Here is a 19,957-nt window from a genome sequence, read left to right on the forward strand (position 1 = left end):
CATGCTCCTTTAAGCATTTCATTTAACAGTAGCTAGTACGAGGCGCAGGGGGGAGAGTCATATGTCAGACATGACAGCTCCTTTCTTTTTATTCCAATTTGTCTTTGAAACGAAGTCACAGCAAACTGATGAATAAAAACACACTTTTGGTGTGGTGTTATCTCAGTAGTATTGGATTTACAGACAGTAAACATTACTGATTCAAGATAACAATCAGGTCAAGTGAGGCCTAATGAAATGATTGAAAAGATGAGTTAAAAAAGCATAAATACATATTTGTTTGGATGTTAAACTTGCCACAGCCAAAGACTAACATAAACAGTGAAACAGCATTTTTGGCCTGTGTGCGCTGGGAGCTGAAAGGAATCTGATATGGAGCATGAGTGAAAACATGAGCCATGTGCTGAGAGCAAAACATCCTGTTGGCACATGCGTTTAAAGTGGTCGTGGGAGAACCCTGAGAAGAGACAGGGAGGTTACTACGAGCTCTGGGGTATATTATGATATGGAGACAGTCTCATCCTGTTCTAAACCTGCATTACACGAAAGGTTAAAAAAAGATTTTAAAAAAGTAGTGGTATGGTTCACATTTTCAAATGACATGAATGTACCAATTTTGACTTGAATTCTGCTCTCAATTTGCTATGAGCCAGTTGTAGTGCAAACAAACTTTCTTCATTACCCTCAGCACAAGCCCGGTTCCAGACCTCTGAATTGTTGACCACATCTCGGATTTTTTTTAACAACTGAAATAAGTCTGGTGTTGTGCCCATAGACAGCTATTTCCCTGACTGGAAAAGAACCAAGTCAATCAGAGCTTTGTAAGCTTTGTAAGCTTTGTAAGAAGAAGGGATGTGTCATATTCTTGTGCCAGAGCCAGAAAAGTTGCAACAGAACAATTGCCACAAAAATGCAGACAAGTACGACAAGTTCAGTGCAGAAATACTGTTTATTTTAAGTTAGAGTCACAGAAATAACTCTTATATTGGTATATAACATATCAAACACTAAGCTTCAAGCAACCACTGTCACTGTTTCAGTTCTGACTGAAAACAGCGTAGATGGGATAGATACATTTTGGGAAATATACTTTTTTTGCTTTCTTCCTGTGGGTTAAATGAGCAAAATCAATAATGATTCTCATGCCCGAAGTCTAGTACCCTCACCGTGAGGTTGCCAAGAAACTAGTGGCGACTCCAGGAAGTCACTGCACCCAGCTCCTTGTCACCAAGAGGAAGTTACAGGACGCAACACCTGTAAAAATCATAACTGGTACTGGTAGGTGGATTTTTGAACTATGGAGAGAGACAGGCTAACCATTTCTGCTGTTTCCAGTCTTTATGCTAAGCTAAGCTAATTAACTCAAACTTAAGAGTCAATCAATCTTCTCTTAACTCTTGGCAAGAGAGCAAATAAGTGAATTGAACAATTCTTTACAAAAGGGCCACACGGATATTTTTGCATTACAACTTACTTTTTTGATCACTGCAACAATTTTTGTAAAAGTTATTGTTAAATTCCAGGTCACAGCAGCATCTGAGATTTTGAAAGTTAGCTACTGAATGCCAGCATTCCAATGCAAGAAACCAAATTTACATTTTTCCTTTTCACAACAGTCGTGTTTGCTTGTTCGTCTTGTAGATTTGATTTGCTAACATTGTAAGATGAGAAAAAAAGAAATAGACCATAGAGAACTTTTACGTTCGTCTTTCCCCTTTTTCTTTAAGGCTCAACGGGCATTTTGCCTCAAAAATACATAGCTCATGCTTTATTACTTGGATAACCAAGAAAACTATTGTTTTGCCTGTGAACTGAAAGCCAATTTAAATTACAGGCCTTTCTTAAGACAAAAATGGTTGCAACATGACTGAATGGTTGGACAAGAGTTGAAGAGCACATCCCTAATTTAAAGTATGTTTTTTAGCATTTTAAGGGCACTGACTTTGTAACGTTTGTTTCTAAAGTGACAGAATGGTTTAATCGTCTGTTTTCGGCCCAGGTTATATGAGGACAATGCAACGCTCCTCCCTTCCAGCTCAGCAGATTGTAAAAGCATCACAGCTGAAAAACAACACAAGATCCCTGAGCACAGATCACATGTTGCAATCAATACTGTCCTCTGGTGTTTTTTTTGAAAATATGGAGCAATGAAGCACTAAATTGTACGCAGTTATCTCCCATGTTGCCATTAATTTGACAAAGTAAACAAAAAAACGTTGCAGTTAATCAGATCCACACCCTCTAATGGTCTCCATGTAATTATTTAATATATCAAATAATTGTCACTGCATGTAAAGAACTGAGTGCAGTGTAAAGTCATGAAGGTCTAAATGCTGTCAGATGAAAATGGGGTCTGTTATCCATTATTTTGTGGAGAGACTAACTTTCTGGGAGATTCCACTGTTTTGACACTGAAGGAATGTAAACAGCGTTGATTTCTACAGTCATGGCTTCAATCCACATACAACAATTAAGCAAACAATAGAGACACGGGCCATTATAACTCAAATCCAGAGAAGTGTTTGACATGTATGTTTTTACTATTAGAAAGTTTCTGTCCTACACTATATGTTCTGGTTTAATGGAAAGGTTGAGAGTAAGCACTAGTTTAAGCCAAAGTTTCTCATAACAAGAGGGCAGATATGTCACAGCTCAGATATAAGCCAACATCCATTTATTTTGAACACGCTATATCAGTCGATCAATAACCACCAAATAACACAAATGCCTGGTTACCCCATTATTTGTGCTGTGCCAGAATTATCAAGTGAAATCCATCATGCCAAAGGATTTCTATGAAGACAGGGGCCTCTTAGATTACAAAAACCAAAGAGAGCCCCTTAAAGGCACCATCTAAATCTCTAAAATGCAGAGCTGCTTAGACAAAATCCGCTGCACTGGCAATAATCACAAAAGGACTTAAGGTGAAACTTGGGACATTCACAGAAAAGTCAACGCAAGCATTAAAATGAGTAAGGTTATACAACTTCAATTTCCTTTGGATAGGATTTCATAACAAATGACAACTCCAATCTGGGAAAGGTTTGACATCTCAGTCCCCCGCCTGCTTTCATGCCTTTACTTAAGTGACACAGATTAATATTAAAGCCAGGTTTATAAGCTCCCCTGGCTGAGAAGACTACAACTAGTATGAAAAGAACTACATTTCCCATGTTTTTAATAGAAAGAGCGGGAGAGCATGATGTTTTCACAACAGCGTTCTGACATCCATCCCCCCAGTGCGCACAGCAGCTCTCAGCTGATTCAACATGGAGCTAATGAGAGGCCCCCAGGGAAAGCCGTAGAAAAACATGAATACACACGCAATGCAACAACTCCTTGAGTAAGCACCCATGCTCATTAACACATGAACACTCATATTCTTACTGTAAAGTACATATTTAGATCCGTATTCTACTAAAAAAGTAGCGATTAATTACTTGCAATCTCCTTTTAGGTTCAACTTCAAGTATTGCTGTATATAAGAAAGATCGTCTAGAATCTGATATTGTTCAACTTCTCATCAGATGTCAGAGTTAAAACTTAATCTAAAATTGCATCTGATGATAATGACTGATATACAAGTGATAAAGACAATTAGACTTTATTATCTACAATAAAAAGGTGCAACAATTAGTTGACTCATAGTCAAATAATCATTTTAGTAATTTTTTTAAGCAAAAATGCCAAATATTCTCTTAAATATGAGAATTTGAGGCTTTTCTGTGTCATACATGATAGTAAACTGAATATCTTTGGATTTTGGACTGTTGATCAGACAAAAAATGATATTTGAGGATGTCTCTTTGAGCTTAAAGAAATCATAACAGGCATTTTTCTTTATTTTCTGACATTTTATAGACAAAACAAATAGTTGATTAATCGAAAAACTAGAAATACCGCCTCGTGGTTGTATGTCTCCACCAACCACTCAAGTTGCAGTATACATCCATGTCTGTCCAGACTCATATAATATGTGTAAAGAAGTTTAATAAAAAGGCATTAAGTGTATTTTTTGGCAAAATGGAAGTTATCACTATATTGACATGTATGATTCCAGTGAATAATTGTCAGTAAGAAACATACTGTCTTCCCTCAAGAGACTTTACAGAGGACTGATAGAGAGCTTCATCACATGGTACAACGATAATCATCTAAAGCTCAAGAACAGCAAAACCAAAGAGTTTGTGGTGGACTACCAGAGGAACAGCAGGCCCCTGTCCTGCTTCCTACTACAGTGACCATGATGTGATTTGGGTTGACTCATCCAACACCTGCCTTCTATCAGCTCATCACCTCTCCAGTATTTCAACCATTCACCGCAAGATCGTTTCCTCAGCTACAATGGCAAACAAACCTCCTTATTCAAGTGTATTTGGAAAACTATTCTTTTTGTTGTTGTCTAGCTTGTTATGTATCGTCTTCCCCCTTGCCTAAGCTTTGTTGTTCTTGTTCTGTTGTATGTCTATTAGTGTGTTGCTGCAAAGAAGCTACAAATTCTAAAATGTGGATGCTTCACACACATCTTCAACCCGGCAGCACAGAAGATCTATATAAATCACATCAGTTTCAAGGTGGGCACCCAAGATTAGTGTCACCAACTCAGTATCTGACCAAATGTGAAATATGGTCACAATCTCCTCTTCTGTTCCTGAGTTATGGCGTTGAATAACGGCCAGAAAACTGTTTCTGCAGAACATTATGATGTCACAGTGAAGTTGAACTTTGACCTTTTGAATATAAAATGTCATCACTTCATCATTTTATCCTATTAGACATTTGTGCGAAACTGTGTCATAATTAGCATATGAATTTCTTGAGTTATGGATGTGTTTTGTGAGGTCACAGTGACCTTGACCTTTGACCACCAATTCCCTACATCCTTGAGTCCAAGTGGACGTTTGTGCCAGATGTAATGACTTTCCCTCCAGGCATGCCTAAAATATCACATTCACAAGAATGGGACGAATGTGGGGTCACAGTGACCTTGACCTTTGACCTGTGACCACCAAATAAGTTCATCCTTGAGTCCAAGTGGACGTTTGTGCCAAATTTGAACAAATTCCCTTCCTGGATATCACGCTCACGAGAATGGGACAAACAGACAACCAGAAACATAATGCCTCTATATGGATACAAATTTTTATCAAGGTATAGATAATTTTATATTGTGATATTGATTTATCATCGTATACTATATTTCCTGGAAGTTCAATTGAGGACTTTGATGAAATCACTAGCCGGGACTAGGAATCTGTTTTTGGCTAATCAATTTAATTTAATACCTGACAAATCAAGGTAGGTCATCATATCAAAACAATTCTGTAAATCAAGTACTACCATAAAGCCTGAAAAGAACCAGAGATATCAAAAGGAACCTCTGTATAAATCTAATGTCTCAGACAGCTGACAAATTTATACCATCTCACAGTATTCACTTTCAAATTGCAAACACTTCTTCCTCACACCTTCACAGACTAACAACCATGTCATTTGAATCCAAAAAGCCAATTTGAAAAAGGTAAATAACAAGTGTAGACAATAAAGAAAACAATGAATTCAATACAATAAATAGCATTCGGTGACAGAGGCTGTTTTCATCAATCAAGCTTAAATGCCTCACTTCAAAGACAGGAAGTTTCTACAAGTGTCTCACCCCGCAGCTGACAAGTAATTGGCAGTAATAGGGTTGAGATCTAAATAAAAACAGACAAAAGCCAACATTTAAGTCTCTCCTTTGGCACTACCTCTATGCAAGTTGGCATTCAAACAAGAGTGCAGTGCCTGATAAACATTTCAACTGCTTCTTCAAGACAACAGTGGTATCTAATCACCAAGTCAGGATTGGGAAAGTATACAACTAAAGCAGAACTGGCTGTCCTCTTTATGTGATCTTTCATCTCAACACTGCCAGGGAAGCATTCTGAGCTTTCAACATTGAATTCTTTATCTTTGTTAAAAAGGGAGGTTAATGATATTTGGGTCAAACAGACATGCCTCCTACTTCTCGCTTTAGGGATAAAATTATTTTGCCATTTATTAATCATGTAAGATCACTTGTTAACCTAAGAATTACTTCTTAAGATTCACTTCACACTTGCTATGGTCAAAAGGAAAGTAGTCTGCACTTTGTAAAAATAGATGTGGTGTTTTAAGGCTGAAGGAAAGTGTGAAATCTTTTGTACCTTAGTTGGTTTCTTTACTGCCTTTTTTCTATGATATAAACAACAAATATATTCTGTGAATTAACACAAAATGACCAGCAGTGTGAGATGTCATTTGATTTAGAGTTGAGGATTTCCTTTAAGTTACAATTCTTAAGATTTTCATGAAGTTACACTCGGCTTTTGATGCCAGCATTTTTTCAGCAATATCCTCAAGATATTTACATTCTGTAATTACCTCTCTGTATATATGTGTGTGTGTGTGTGTGTGTATAGTAGTTTTTTCATTGTTAGTTACAGAGTACACCATTGGATTCAAGTTGCCCACCTATGCACGACAAATTCATGTATGCAACAAATATGGATTCAGTGTTTAAAATTTTTATCTCCTCACTATCAATCTCACTGTTTACTGTTCACTCTCCTAACACAGAATCAGAGCTGTACTAATTTACTGCTAATGCAAACTGAACATTTCCTACTGGTGCTAGAAGCATTCAAACAGTAAGACAAGTCACCATGGTATGCTGTGTGTCCATGGCAACAACAGAAACTACAGCAAGGGAAACCATAGGAGGGGCTAATTTCACTGATATCTGGGTGAGTCAGCAAAACCTGGCAATTAGTTGGCAAAACTTGCTGTATTTATTGGGTTATCTTGGCAAACATTTCCCCTATTTTCAGCTACAACCTGTTCTTTTTAGCTACTTGATAAGATTACTTGGTTGGATTGGGAGCCCGACCGATATATCAGTTGGCCAATATTGGCCTATCACAGATATATCCATATCATACACTCACCAGCCACTTCATTAGGTACACCTGTGCAATCTAATGCAATCCAATACAAAATAGCTCTGCCATAAATTCTACATTAACACAGCTTATACATTGTGAGAAAGGTGAAAATTCTACTTTATGTTTATTATTGAGATCATAGTGGGTGGTGGTGGTGGTGGTGTACTGGAGTGCATTACATTGAATGGTGTTCCTAATATTTTGTCCACTCCATTAACATACATGAGGGGGGCAAAAGTCTACTGTTTCAGTGCACTGATGTCATTTTGGGATATAAGTTTATTGTTAAACTGTAAAATATCCCGCCTCCATTACATATCTTTGTCAAAAGTGTTTGATATTCAAGGGATCATTGCAAAAAATGTGTGTTTATATATAATATCAGCTGGAATTTTTTTTTATCCCTGATATCGGTAGCGGCCCAAAAAATCATCGGTCGGGCTCTTGTAGGATCGGAGATAGCCGGGAGCCGTTCATTCAGAATAACATTGACGTCACCAGTCAGCAGTTGCAGCAGTAAATGCTTTATTGTGAGGAAGTTTGAATGCTGACTGCAATCATTAAAAATGTGTCTAGAAAACAAGAGAACGGTAATTTTCAGTATTTTTTAAAACAGCAGATCAACTTTAAATATTGCAGGGAGTAATGGAACAAGAAGGAGCAGCCACAGTGAGCTGCTTGATGAAGAGTTGGAGGCAACAATGTAAACAACTTTACTTTGCCCTGTTGTTGTGTGGAAAACTACTCACACCGTGAAATCAGACAGCAATTGCAATTACGGACTTTATTAAAACAACTGGCGTTGGTTTGGCTGCACTTCAGCAGATACATCAGTTGCACTTGTTGTATTTCTGACCTAGTGGCTGCTCAGGAGTGTTTGCTGTAGTGTTAAACCACACTCGCAGCCAGCAGCCATGGTGTGTCTCCAGAAAAGAGACACAAGGGATTACAACTACAAGGCCTAATGCTTCAAACCTGTATCACTTTTGCAGCTTTTAGTGAATGAAGTTAATACCCACAAAATTGAACACCTGTCATCAAGTTTCTTTTTTCGAGCAGAAATCGCCCTCTATGCTCAAAACGGCTCCTCGCTCCTCTCAACTCCAGCAGGGTTGCCAAGCAACTGTGCTATCAAAATAATACACTAAGTGCCAGATGTTGCTTTCCGGCAAACAAAGATGAAAGCCTGCAAGAGAAACTAGACTCACTGAACCTGAGGTCACACAAATGAGACAGTCTAGAAATATTTAGAAGTTGTAGTGACATTCTCTGGCCTAAACTGTTTTCACTATGTCTGTAAACACTAATAGGATTATGACTTAACATCATAACACACACTGCTTATAGTGTTGGATTTTCAGGCATCTTTGCATCCAGTCCAGGAAATAAGACATTTAGTATCAAGCTGCTGTTTGGTAACATGTTTGGGTTATCATATCCTTGTTCATCTCCCTTGTGTGAATACAGCCAAGTGATTACACAACGCTGTACATTCCTGGTGCCTGGTATCTACTGTGTTAGATCCCCCACTGAGCATAGGGAGTCAGTCTCTGTTAACAGGCCGGGAGTTGCACTGTAAACATTACATTGTACTGTTGGGTAATAACTGACATTTCAGATTTATCAGCATTTCAACCATAGCATCACACTTTAATAACATGAGAAATATGTGCAGGATTTTAGTGATGGAAATTTCTTTTCTCGATTACTGTACTCGATTACTCAACCTCTGAATTATCTCCACTGATATGTCCAATTAGACGTAGTTTATGCATAACTGAATAGCTTACAGGAAATGAACATCATTCAGTTAGAGTCTTTTTTGAAATGCATGCACATGGAATAACTTCAACAAAATGAGATTTCCTTTTCTTCTTTTCTTCCCCCCACCCTCTCCCTTTTGTGGAGGATATTCTGACGATGGCCAGGACTAGATCCAAACGGTACTCTTATAAAAATGCTTTCTCTCCGATCAAGGCAAGTGGAGAAAAGGCAGATTGTACTGGATGTTGAATGAGGAAAGAGAACAACAAACCAAAACCCAAGGTTCTCCAAAGATAAACAATGAAAACTCTTAAGGGGAGTGGTTAAGGGCTGGGTGGTGTGCATGCGTGTGCGCCTGTATGCATGTGTGTGTGGTGAGTATGCACGCATGCAGGATAAGTCGGGGTGCCCCCCCTAAGAAACATTTCTAAAATAGCAACCGCAAACCAGACAGAATGTAAATCTGCACTTTGAAAAGGGTTGAAGAAAAAGAGCTTTGAGGGACGTAGAAAAACAGGTATTCATTTCAGTCCATTTACAGTTCCAGGAGCATAGAAATGGGTCAGAGCCCTCCATCTCCACTCGGACTGCTGAAATAGGACTCCTGGTTTTATTTTCTTGAGTAATGAATTACAGGTTTTTCCGCCGACTGAAGCTCAATTATATTACAGCTCCTGAAAGCTTCATCATGCCCAGGATGAAGGAATTCAATGCGTAAGCAAAGTAGAATAGAACTGTTTAATTGTATCAGCATGTTTCAGTAAAATCTCAAAGAAAAAGGGAGAGAGAAGGTGGCAAGAGGCAACGGAGCGAGGCCCAGTAAAGAGCAGAATTCAGCACTGAGATCAGCTGGAGTATTTAAATTACACACTGGTTGTTCTGATGTGTGTTTACTTTCCATTTTGCTTAGATTAAGTATTAACATGTCGCAAAATGTACAGTACGCAGCCACAGGAAGAGAGATTTTATCAATGTAGGTGTCCTTGATTTGTCTTGTCCAACACTTCGGGCTGCACAGAAAAAACTATGCTTATACATGTTATTTTCTCAAAGGCAACATGGCATATCACAGTCTTGTGAAAGCTATGTATCTCCATATTTGGTGCTTTTTAAATTATCAAAAAATCTCAAGGATTAAATGCTTAAACTTGCAGTGCGGAACGTTTACATATAAATGAACGTCCATTACTTTCAAGCCCTTCCCAAACAAGTTCACACAATTCTAATTAAGCCTATCACTGCCAGATAAATCTCTCTGTATTTCATAGATGAATGCATACTGCGCATGCCCTAGATACCTCTGCCTGCCAAGCCGGCTAATTTCCGGTAAGCTCTCTGCTAACTTTAATAGCAGGGAATAAGAATAAGAAATTATATTCAGGCTTTACTCCCAGCTACTCAAGAAAATCAAGAAGGACTGTAAATACTATGACAAGGATTATTGAGTGTAAACTGCTGGAGCTAGCAAGCTAATTCTTCATTCTCTTCCTTATGCTTACTGCAAGCTATGCATCACGCCCCCCCCTTTCTCTACCGCTTGTATTCACTCACTATGGCATTAGATAAACAAGCATATATACAATCAATACTTCCTGAACAACAGGTCAATCCTACCCTCTCCCTCAAATTGACAATTGACAACTGGATAGTTTTGCTAATTCACAGGTCAAAGGTCAACTAGACTGAACTTTGTGTGAGGCAAACGAGGTTATACCTTTCCCTGACAAGAAGTGAATGCACTTTGAAGTGGATGCATATCTACTTTGTCAAAATGAACAGGAAGCATTTCTGTTGCTAGGCTACTTTTATTGTGGTCCACAACTACAAAAAAGAGCAATTGCTGCTTTGGCACAGTCACAACCCTAACACGCATTTTACACATAATCTATAAGTAGTAATCTGGTTTATACATCACAATATCTCTGACAGATGACAATCTCCTCTGATGGCATAAACAATTTTCACATCTAGACATGAGAGAAGAATTTTCCTCTCTAATATCGAGTCTATTGTTTTAAGGGCAGTACCCGACTCAGAATTTTGTCAGTCGAATCAGATTTGGCTGTTCAATACGAAGATTCCACTATTTGTTCCTTTTTCTTTTCATAAAGATCTGGCAATCAGAAAATCCATCGGCATGAGTTTTAGTGATTTTTGAACATTTAAAAGTCAATAAAAGACAGCTGCATATGATGCAAGATTTGAATTGCGGCCTATTTGAATAATGTTGGACAACTATATGGATATGCCAGAATAATGAGACAGGCAGCACACGTGTATTTTTGTTTAAATCAAGCTCTTAAAGGCCTTTTTTTAAAAAAAAAATTTCACTTTAAACATTAAAAACGTGTAAATGAATAAACAAATGAAACAGTTTAAAATAAATTCACGGCATTTCCTGCAATGAAATAGCTGACGTCTCTTCTTCAACAGGATAGACCTACTTCTTTATTTCTCTTTAAAACATAAAAACTAATAAATAAATATAAACAAGAATAAAGTAATTGCATTATTGAAGATTTGAATTATTTTTAGATGAAAATAAAAACTGTAGGCCTTAAATTTTTAAATAAATTCAGAGCACTGTCCACTTTGAAATAATAAAAATAATTTTCCCCTCATTTATAATTCCTTATTGAGATGTTATCCCTGTACATTTCTGTAAGCTTGTAATCTGTTATCCTGTAATTGTAATGCACACTGACTGATAAAAACAAACAAAAAAAAAAAAAAAACAACTGCTCGACTTGAAGAATCTCAGTCAACTCAGAGGTCTCCAACAGATGATTCGACTTTCAGGTGGCAGCCCTAATTATTTTCCACTTTTAAATACATTTTTTCCATGGGTGGTCTGTGTACGGTTTCTCTCCAACTTAACTGCTTATCCATCTTTACTTTCACTTTAAACTAGTCTAATATAATGTATTTACATGATAAACTACATCGTGCTATACCTCAAACCTAAAATCACTTCAATACTGTCAACATACCAAATTATCAAAAATCACAACACAATTACCCACAATTAGTTGTGCAGCCCTACGATCACCTTTTTGCCCCAAAACTGAATACTACAAGATAGAAAAATCCAAGAGCTTAAAATGATCGATCATTGTTTTCACTAACAATTTGCCTGCGTTTAGTTAGGTTAGAAGGTTAGAGTGAGGATTGTGTTTTAGTGTAAGGATAGACCATAAGACTAGGGAAAGTCCCAACGACTCCACAGTGGATATGATGGAAGCTGGAACAACAGACCAGTGTTTGAATACTCAAGAGGGACCAATAGAGGGGGAAAACGAGAGAGAAAGAGAGAGAGAGAGAGAGAGAAAGCCTGCAGCACATTCCCCACAAGACACTCACTTCCTGTCTGAGAGTCTTACTCAGCACTCAGGAGGAAGAGGAGGATGAGGCCCTCACACATACTCCCCTCATTATGTGGGTACGGAAGCCAGTGAAATAATTCTCTAAACAACAAAGGGAAAAAACAAAGAAAAATACAATGATCATATTTGTTATATGCTAGAGGGCCTTTTTCCTTTCTCAGGCAAAGAGTTTCCACTTGCCTTCAAAGTAATATATTCTCACACTGTACAGAATTTGTGGCCTACAAATGAAGTTGTGTGTGAGAAAAACATTTCAACATATGTATTTAGTACAACTCTTAGCATTAGCATCTTTTACACAAAGGATAGTGAGTACAGTAGCAATGCCTGATGTATAATGTACTGAAAACATTATCACTACATACTGAAAATACCTGAGAAAACCTTGTACTTTCTCATCGCGACATTCAACAGTTCTTTTTTCCGTTCAAAGACAAAGCTACCCAATAATAGTCTGTGGTTTAGGAGAAGGAAAACAAATTAGTTCAATGAAGAAAATGATTCACTTAGCTTAATTGTAGGTTGTTGTTGCAGTTACTCAGCAAACATGTTGTTACGATGTGTGCACACACACTGGCCCTCCAGGAGGCCATGCTTACTGAACCCTCATCATTACTAGTCTGAGCAGGGAAATCCACAGAGCTCTTCAAACTGGCCAATATACAGAAGAATACAATGGTAACCTATGCTTAAAAAATCCATGGAAAACCTTGTTGCACATACAGACACACCAGTTTGGATAATAGGAGGTTGAAGAAAATGTTACCTCTTTCCCACACTTGCCCCTGGTCTCTTTACTTCAAAACTAAAGAGGGCACAAAAGTTGTCTTACACGGTTCGCTGTACACATAAAACTATCTTTCAAGCTTTCATGCCTGTGTCAAGGTCTCCAAGCCATTAACTTGGAAGTTCTATTCCACGGTGCCAATAGTACAACAATAAACGCAGATGGCTGTCAGGGTGAGATTTTGTTGTCACTTTACACTCTATTTACTGATCTAAGCCCAAGAACCTGTGTCCCCGCTGTTCCAGAGACAGTAAAGTTGTAATTGCTGAGCAGTTAATAATTTCCATTTAAAATCCACTGACGCAGAGTGTGCCAAAACAGAGGAGTAAAAATTTGTTACACAGATTTGGTGCAAAATCTAACCATTTTTGACTATTCGAGAATTTATTAAAAATGGTCATAAATCCCTCCAAAATACAATATTAAGACACCAAGACTTTGAAGAACACCATAGAAAAATACATGCTGTAATTTGGTATCAAAAACTTTTGACATTTGGAGATTTCTGTAAAAATTGCATTTTTCGGCTATTGGATGGCAAGCTGTCTGTTCTGGAAATTGCTCTGAAACTCCCTTAGTGTCAATATACTTTGGAAAGCCATACATCCTCTGAATGCCATTGTAAAGTTTCATGAGGCTGTGATAATCCTAGAGGTCACTATGGCTCACTTGATACAGTGAGACACATGGATACAATTGGGCTCACTGAATCCACTACAGTCTCGGCTTTCTGATCATACCCAATTTATGCGATTCCAAGACTGTTTAGGGACCCCAGTATGCAGAAATATTCAAAATACACCATTTTTACAATAGGCGAAAATAACTCATTTATACCGCATGCAAACAACTGCATGGTTTTTGCCCCAAACTGCATGGGATTAGCATAAAGTGGGGATGTCTGATGTGTGATGAGACTCTTGGGTAACCACAGAACCAATTTTCATTCAGATATCTTGAGGTGAGAGGTCAAGGGACGCCTTTGAAAATTTCCCCTCACCAAGATTTAGCATTATTTAGCCCCCTTCCCTACAAGCTAGCATGAAATTGGTACCAGTGGATACCCAACAGCCTTGCTGTAGGTCGTCTAGTTTCATATGATACCAGTATCTTCACTCTGGCTTAAAAACTGAGCGCGTTTAAGTCTCTGAAAGACGTAATGTCGCGGGCATCCTTGTGGAGTTTAAGAGGTTAAGTGTACACTGGGGTTTGGCTTCAGCATGGCGACATACTGGTGAATCACAAACATCTTTTAATGGGAACAGAGAGCTTCAGAGTCCTTTTTATTGTCCAGAATTTACGCAACCCCTCATTACATGCCTCTTTACCAGTCTGATGTCCCACTCTGACCCGTTTCTTGTACTTTCCGACTACAGCCAGGATTATTATTTGGAAAACATTTTCACATTCCTGATTTAAAGCAAATATAATTGGGCCTTGACTTCTGATACATTTAGGTAAATTTAATTGCAGGATTTTTCTGGCTCTACATTATTAACTATGGTGGTATGTAATATCAATTTCAGCAAATATGCCAAATATGCTTTTCTTTGTTTTACATGAGTGTAAACTAATATTTTTGGGTTTTGGACTGTTGGTCAGAAAAAAAGAAAAAAAAAATTCATTCATAATTGTTAGTTGCAGCCCTAAAATCAATCAATCAAATGGTGAATAAAATTCAGGGATAATTCAGGGACACAACTTGATTCTAATTGCCCCAAAACAGTAGGTCACATTTGTATTTATTATAAAACTGAATAGCCCAAATTCTTAGGAGGTAAGTGACAAAAACATGTACTCTGTAAAGACAAGTGTCAGGCTCATTTGCAGTAAATACATGCACACAGCAGCTATTGTTTACCTGCATCACACCACCATTCCTAATTATACTAATAAGTTGGCTTCTTGTCTGAAAAAGTCAACGGAAGGTAATTTATCTAAGTATTTAGGCGCTCATCAACCAGACGTGAGCTGGGTACAATGGACACCATATAACAGGATTTGATCAATACGGCCTCATTATCATATATTGGATGCAAATGAAACTGCAGCAAGTATATTGAATTCATGCATCAAAAACAACAAATGTACATAATCTATTTAGTCCTAAGCTTCTTCCTGCTGTTATACCTCTTTTTCTATTCTATGTTTTAAATTAGAGCTATAATCATCACTCAATGAATCGATGAGACAGAAAATTAATATGGAACTATTTTGACGTCACTTTATCATCATTAAAGCCATTTCATAAGCAGAAATTCCAAATATTCTGAAGTTCCAGCTTCTAAAATGTGAGGATTTTCTGCTTTTTCTAATTTATATCATAACTGCACATCTTTAGGTTCTGGACTGATGGTCAGATGAAACAAGACATTTAAATATGTCACCTTGGGCTTTAGGAAATTTCGATGAGCTTTTTTTTTTTTTTTTCAATAATAGAAGAAGATAATCATTAGTTGCAGCTCTATTTTAAACTTATCTTGTTTCCTTCCATACTAATGTTTATGTGATGTATAATGGTTTATTCTTTATGTGCAATTTATGTATCTATTGATTTAAACATTTATTTTACAATTTACAGTTCAGACTTTGTCCACCATTTGGGGAAAAAGTCATCTTTCACACAACACTACTGATGTAGGTGCAGGGCAGAAATGTGTTATCCATATGCCAGGGAGTGAATGAATGTTTAGCCATGCTTTACACAAGCAATTTGTCCTCTGCCTCTAAACCTCAAAGCAGTTCTGTTAAAGGTATACTATGCAAGATTTGTCAGTTGGTGTTTGTAAACACAGCATCCAAAGTTGGCAGAGCGAGAGAGAGAGAGAGCAAGAGAGAGAGAGAGAGAGCGAGCAGATGTGGTCGAGCCAGCTAGATAGTGAATGAAGAGAGCGAGCAGCACTGGCGAGAACAAAGACATGAATCGGATAGATAAAATGTTATTTTCTGATTGTTTCACGGCGGTTAGTTCTAAAGCACAAATAAACACGCCCGTGCAACCCTGTGGGAAGGTGCCGCATTTTGTGTGAATGCAGAGCTTCATCCTGTCCGCTGTGGCCTATCTGCTCTACGTGTGTGTAGCTCAGCCGCGACCCTGGTCAAGCAGACACACAGACCTGCAGCTCTTTATAGATCCATGACACAGAGACAGAGAGCAGAGCGGAACAGAGGAGAGAGACGGAGACAGCGATGTAACCTGGTGGCTACACCAGGAGTCCCGACCTCACACCCTGCACGCTGTTATTCGCTCAGGGCAACCATCCACTGCCCAGATGCCCAGAAATGTCCCGAATACAGCGAAATAATAAGAAAATAGGAAATTCAGTCAGAGAGCAGGTCTCTGCAGATAAATACACCGCCACACACTTCTAGTGGGTCATAAGTGATGACTGAGAGGGATTTTTTTTGTATGAGTCTGTACATTGTTTTTTAGGAAAGTCCTGTATAGTATACCTTTAAAGATTAGCCACTGACATAATATTTCATAAAAGAGGTGGGTATAAGTGCTATTTCCAAAGCATAGAATAGTAAGAGTTTCAAATGTCTGTGTCTCTAAAATATTATCTGCAGTCATAACACCTTCAATATTTCTATACTACTATTTCAATATGAACTATTCTGCACTAAGTGGTCATTGCAGCCCCGAATTTGCAAACTAGTGCAAACACATTACCTGGGTCAGAAAGTTGAGATGATGACTTATTGTTATTTGGGAAGCGATCGCAGCATGATTTGACCGGTGGCTCTTTGCCGAGGGTCAAGCACACTTAATTTTCCAGGACAGAGAAGCCAAAGATTCAGTCACAGACAATAAAACACTGAGCAAAAATATACTGGAGTTCCCATAAAATTATTTCATTATAGTCCAAACTCTGGCCTTCAGAACATGATGTACCATGTCAAAATCTACAGCTTATCCAATCAAAACACAGCCAGATGTTACACAGCTCTGACCCAACTGAATGAGACTAAAAGAGCTATTCATTAGGATTTGAATGTTCCCCTATGGCTACAGAACAAAAAAAGAGAATCTCTGATCCAGTGAGTTGAAACAAATTTAGACCAAGATTGTGGCTTTGTGAAGTCATTAGTCCATTATGTGAAAAAACTCACAAGATGCTGGGACTGTGCAATGTCTACTAAGAGATAACCGAGCTACATACGACATAACCAGACATCCTGGATTCTTCCTGAAGGCCAGAGGTCAAAGGTTAAAGCAGTTTCACAGTCGAGATAATGTGGTCTTTAAACCTGAACCTACAAATGACCAGAAAGACCAGAACACAGAGGAACACAGCAGCCTTTTCTATTCTGCATCCCAGCTGCAATGTCAACATGAGCAATGTCAGCCATGATGTCATGAGACAACAATTGAGAAAAAAGATGTTGGCAGAGATAGGAGCCCAAACTAACAAACTGTGAAGACGCAGTTGACTGGATAGATTACATATAACTTATACATACACACAGACAGACACATTAAGGCACACTGAGTGACGTGGCGCACGGTATGTCCGGGAGTCTCGGATTTAGGGCCGGTCTCTGGTTAAGTTGTTTTCCTGGAAGAGTTAGGGATGACATGGAGCTTTGAGGAATGTACTGAGCAGCGAGGCAGCAACCAGGACAATCTCAAGGGGAACTACGTGTGTGCGTGCCTGTGTCTGTGTGTATAGAATAAAGGATAAACTTACTTCAACAACACAAGCTGCTCACTGAAGACTAATCTCAAATTAAGCAGAACTACCAAATTTGAAGGATAACAGCTTTCACCAAATACCAGAGATACAATTTTAAGCCATACTAATCAGCACTGTGCACACAAGTTCACATTTGTTTTGATCACAGCATGAATATAAACGATAATGTTCCTCCTAAGATCCTGTTTGGCGGCTTCTCTGCTGTTGGCGACTTTCTGTCTTCTTGTGGAATTGATAAAGAATCCATCCCTCTTACCTAATGCTATTATATTCCACACACTTGTGTTTTGAAATATGTGATAAATGACCTCAACCTCTGAGTTTCCAGGGACTTCTCAACAGGGACCGCCTGGTCTCTTTATGAGCCTGTCATTGTTTGGTTAACTGTTCACTGTTGCTTGCACTTCATTAGGAGAGATCACAGTGTGAATAACTTTTTATCACCACAATAAGTTGGGCAAAATGCATCAATGGCAGTCATTAAAATGTAATTAATGTAAATTTTATTGCTAACTGCTACCCTACTTGTATACTGGCTTGATTCTGCATTTACTTCTCATCATTCAGTTCCTTTTCATAACATTTTTTGTTCAACCCAGCCAAAGCTGTTGCATCAGTTGTTTATGTATGCAGGCCATTTGACTAAGGACTAAGCAAACTGGATGTTCAGGTCAATTTCAGTTTAGTCTACAAACAATTGTACACCATGGGAGTTTGTGCAGCGACGGCCTGTGGTTGGAGCATGTTACTACCTCCATACGTACAGCACGACTGGTATATCATTAATGACATATCTCTTATGTCTTTGACCTCGTCAACCTTGTGTCCAAACTCTAGTTTTAAGCCTGTCCATAAGTGTAAACTCGGTCTCTTCTCTGCTGTGGTCATCATACAATTCTCTCCTGTTTATAAACGTAATGACACTAATTGAAGACTCAAAGCTAATTGGCTCGGCTTAATTGCCCTAATTGATTCGTTCCGGATCACGCACATGCCACGCTCAAGTTTCCTGACCATGCAAGCAAGGAGTCCTACAATTTTAAGTAACTGAAATCAGTAATTGTGCATTGAAAGTGTAATTTTATACGTCTTACATAAACAAAGGGCCATCAGAAGGCTGCTAAAGTGTGCAGCTTCCCTGACACAAGGACAGGCTACAATTACAGTTGAAACGTGGACAGGATGGAAGTTGAAAACACATTATAGAGTGAAAATATTTCTATATATCACTCAACTTTGTACTTAATTACTTATTTGTTTTTTTACCTAATAACATGACTTCCAACTTCTTGCGGTCCACTCGAAACCTCTCCTCAGTCCACTCCGGGTCTGGCAGCGGATGGGGTCCGCTCAGATCTTCCTCTGATCCCGGGAGGGGAGAGTCGGTGCTGCGCTCACTGTTCGAGCCCTGGTCCGACTGCTGCAAGTATCCGCTTAAAGTGTCGCACTGGGCAGCCATTGCGCTGCACAGCAACTTCTCCAGTGGCCACTGCGTTTTAAAGTTAAGTTGAGCTGAAGCAAAGCTTTGAACTTCTGTTCTGGAAAACTTCTTTTTATTCCGTCACTTCGGAGTGTTGTGCGAGCTCATTGCAGCGCAGTCGACACTTTCCCTCTGCAGTTTCTTCAAGCCCTTTCGTTTTCCCCCATTAGGCAAACTTCTAAAAATAGTTGGGAGCACACTGATCCACTCGCTTTAGATTGTCTGCCGAGTTAACGGAGCACCAAACTGCACACTGCAAAATCGCCAACCAACTCCTCAGCAAAGTTTCACGTGTCATCTTGCAAAAAAAAAAAAAAAAAGGCAGGACTCCTCCCAGACAGATTTTTTTGTGCATCTACCTCCCCCTGGGTTCTTGAAAAGGCATCCGAATTTTAAAATCCGAGAGAAATTCACTGGATTGAATTTGTTTTTGTGGGATTTATGGAGTGCACAAAGTTTATGTCTCACTTGGGGGGAATCTGTTCAGGGATTATAGCCAATTATAGGCAACCAAATCAGTTATTATGAGCTGAAAATGATATTACAAGTCAAATACAAAGGCAGTCTCGACCTGAGTATGAATGAATATCTATATACCTCTTTTCCTGGCAGGTTTATAGTTCATAATAAAATACCACGCAACCAATTCATTGGTTTACAGAGGAAACACTATACATCCTGGGAGTGGGTTAAGGGAAGCAATACAGGAAAAGGGAAACCAAAACAAATGTGGAGAAAAGCTTCATTAAGAGACCCAGAACAGGGCAACAGTCCAAAAAACAAAAAGATGGAGTAAACTGTATGTGTTGATGCAGGAAAAAGTAATATCTAACCAGGAGGTGCAATAAAGGTCACTGAACTCAGTAATGTGTACAATAGAAAGT

The 19,957-nt window shown here is 38.6% G+C and overlaps 1 protein-coding gene across 1 annotated transcript in view; it reads right to left on the bottom strand.

Moving 5' to 3' along the window:
* LOC137197195 (protein bicaudal C homolog 1-like) overlaps positions 1 to 19,380 on the bottom strand; it is a 64,129-nt gene extending 44,749 nt beyond the window's left edge. Inside the window, exon 1 of the mRNA XM_067610430.1 lies at positions 18,860 to 19,380. Coding sequence (XP_067466531.1) covers positions 18,860 to 19,052 — 193 coding nt within the window. The 5' untranslated portion in view covers positions 19,053 to 19,380. The remainder of the gene's footprint in view (positions 1 to 18,859) is intronic.
* Between the last annotated feature and the right edge of the window lie 577 nt (positions 19,381 to 19,957).

This window comes from Thunnus thynnus, chromosome 14, assembly GCF_963924715.1.
Source record: "Thunnus thynnus chromosome 14, fThuThy2.1, whole genome shotgun sequence".
NCBI lineage: Eukaryota > Metazoa > Chordata > Actinopteri > Scombriformes > Scombridae > Thunnus > Thunnus thynnus.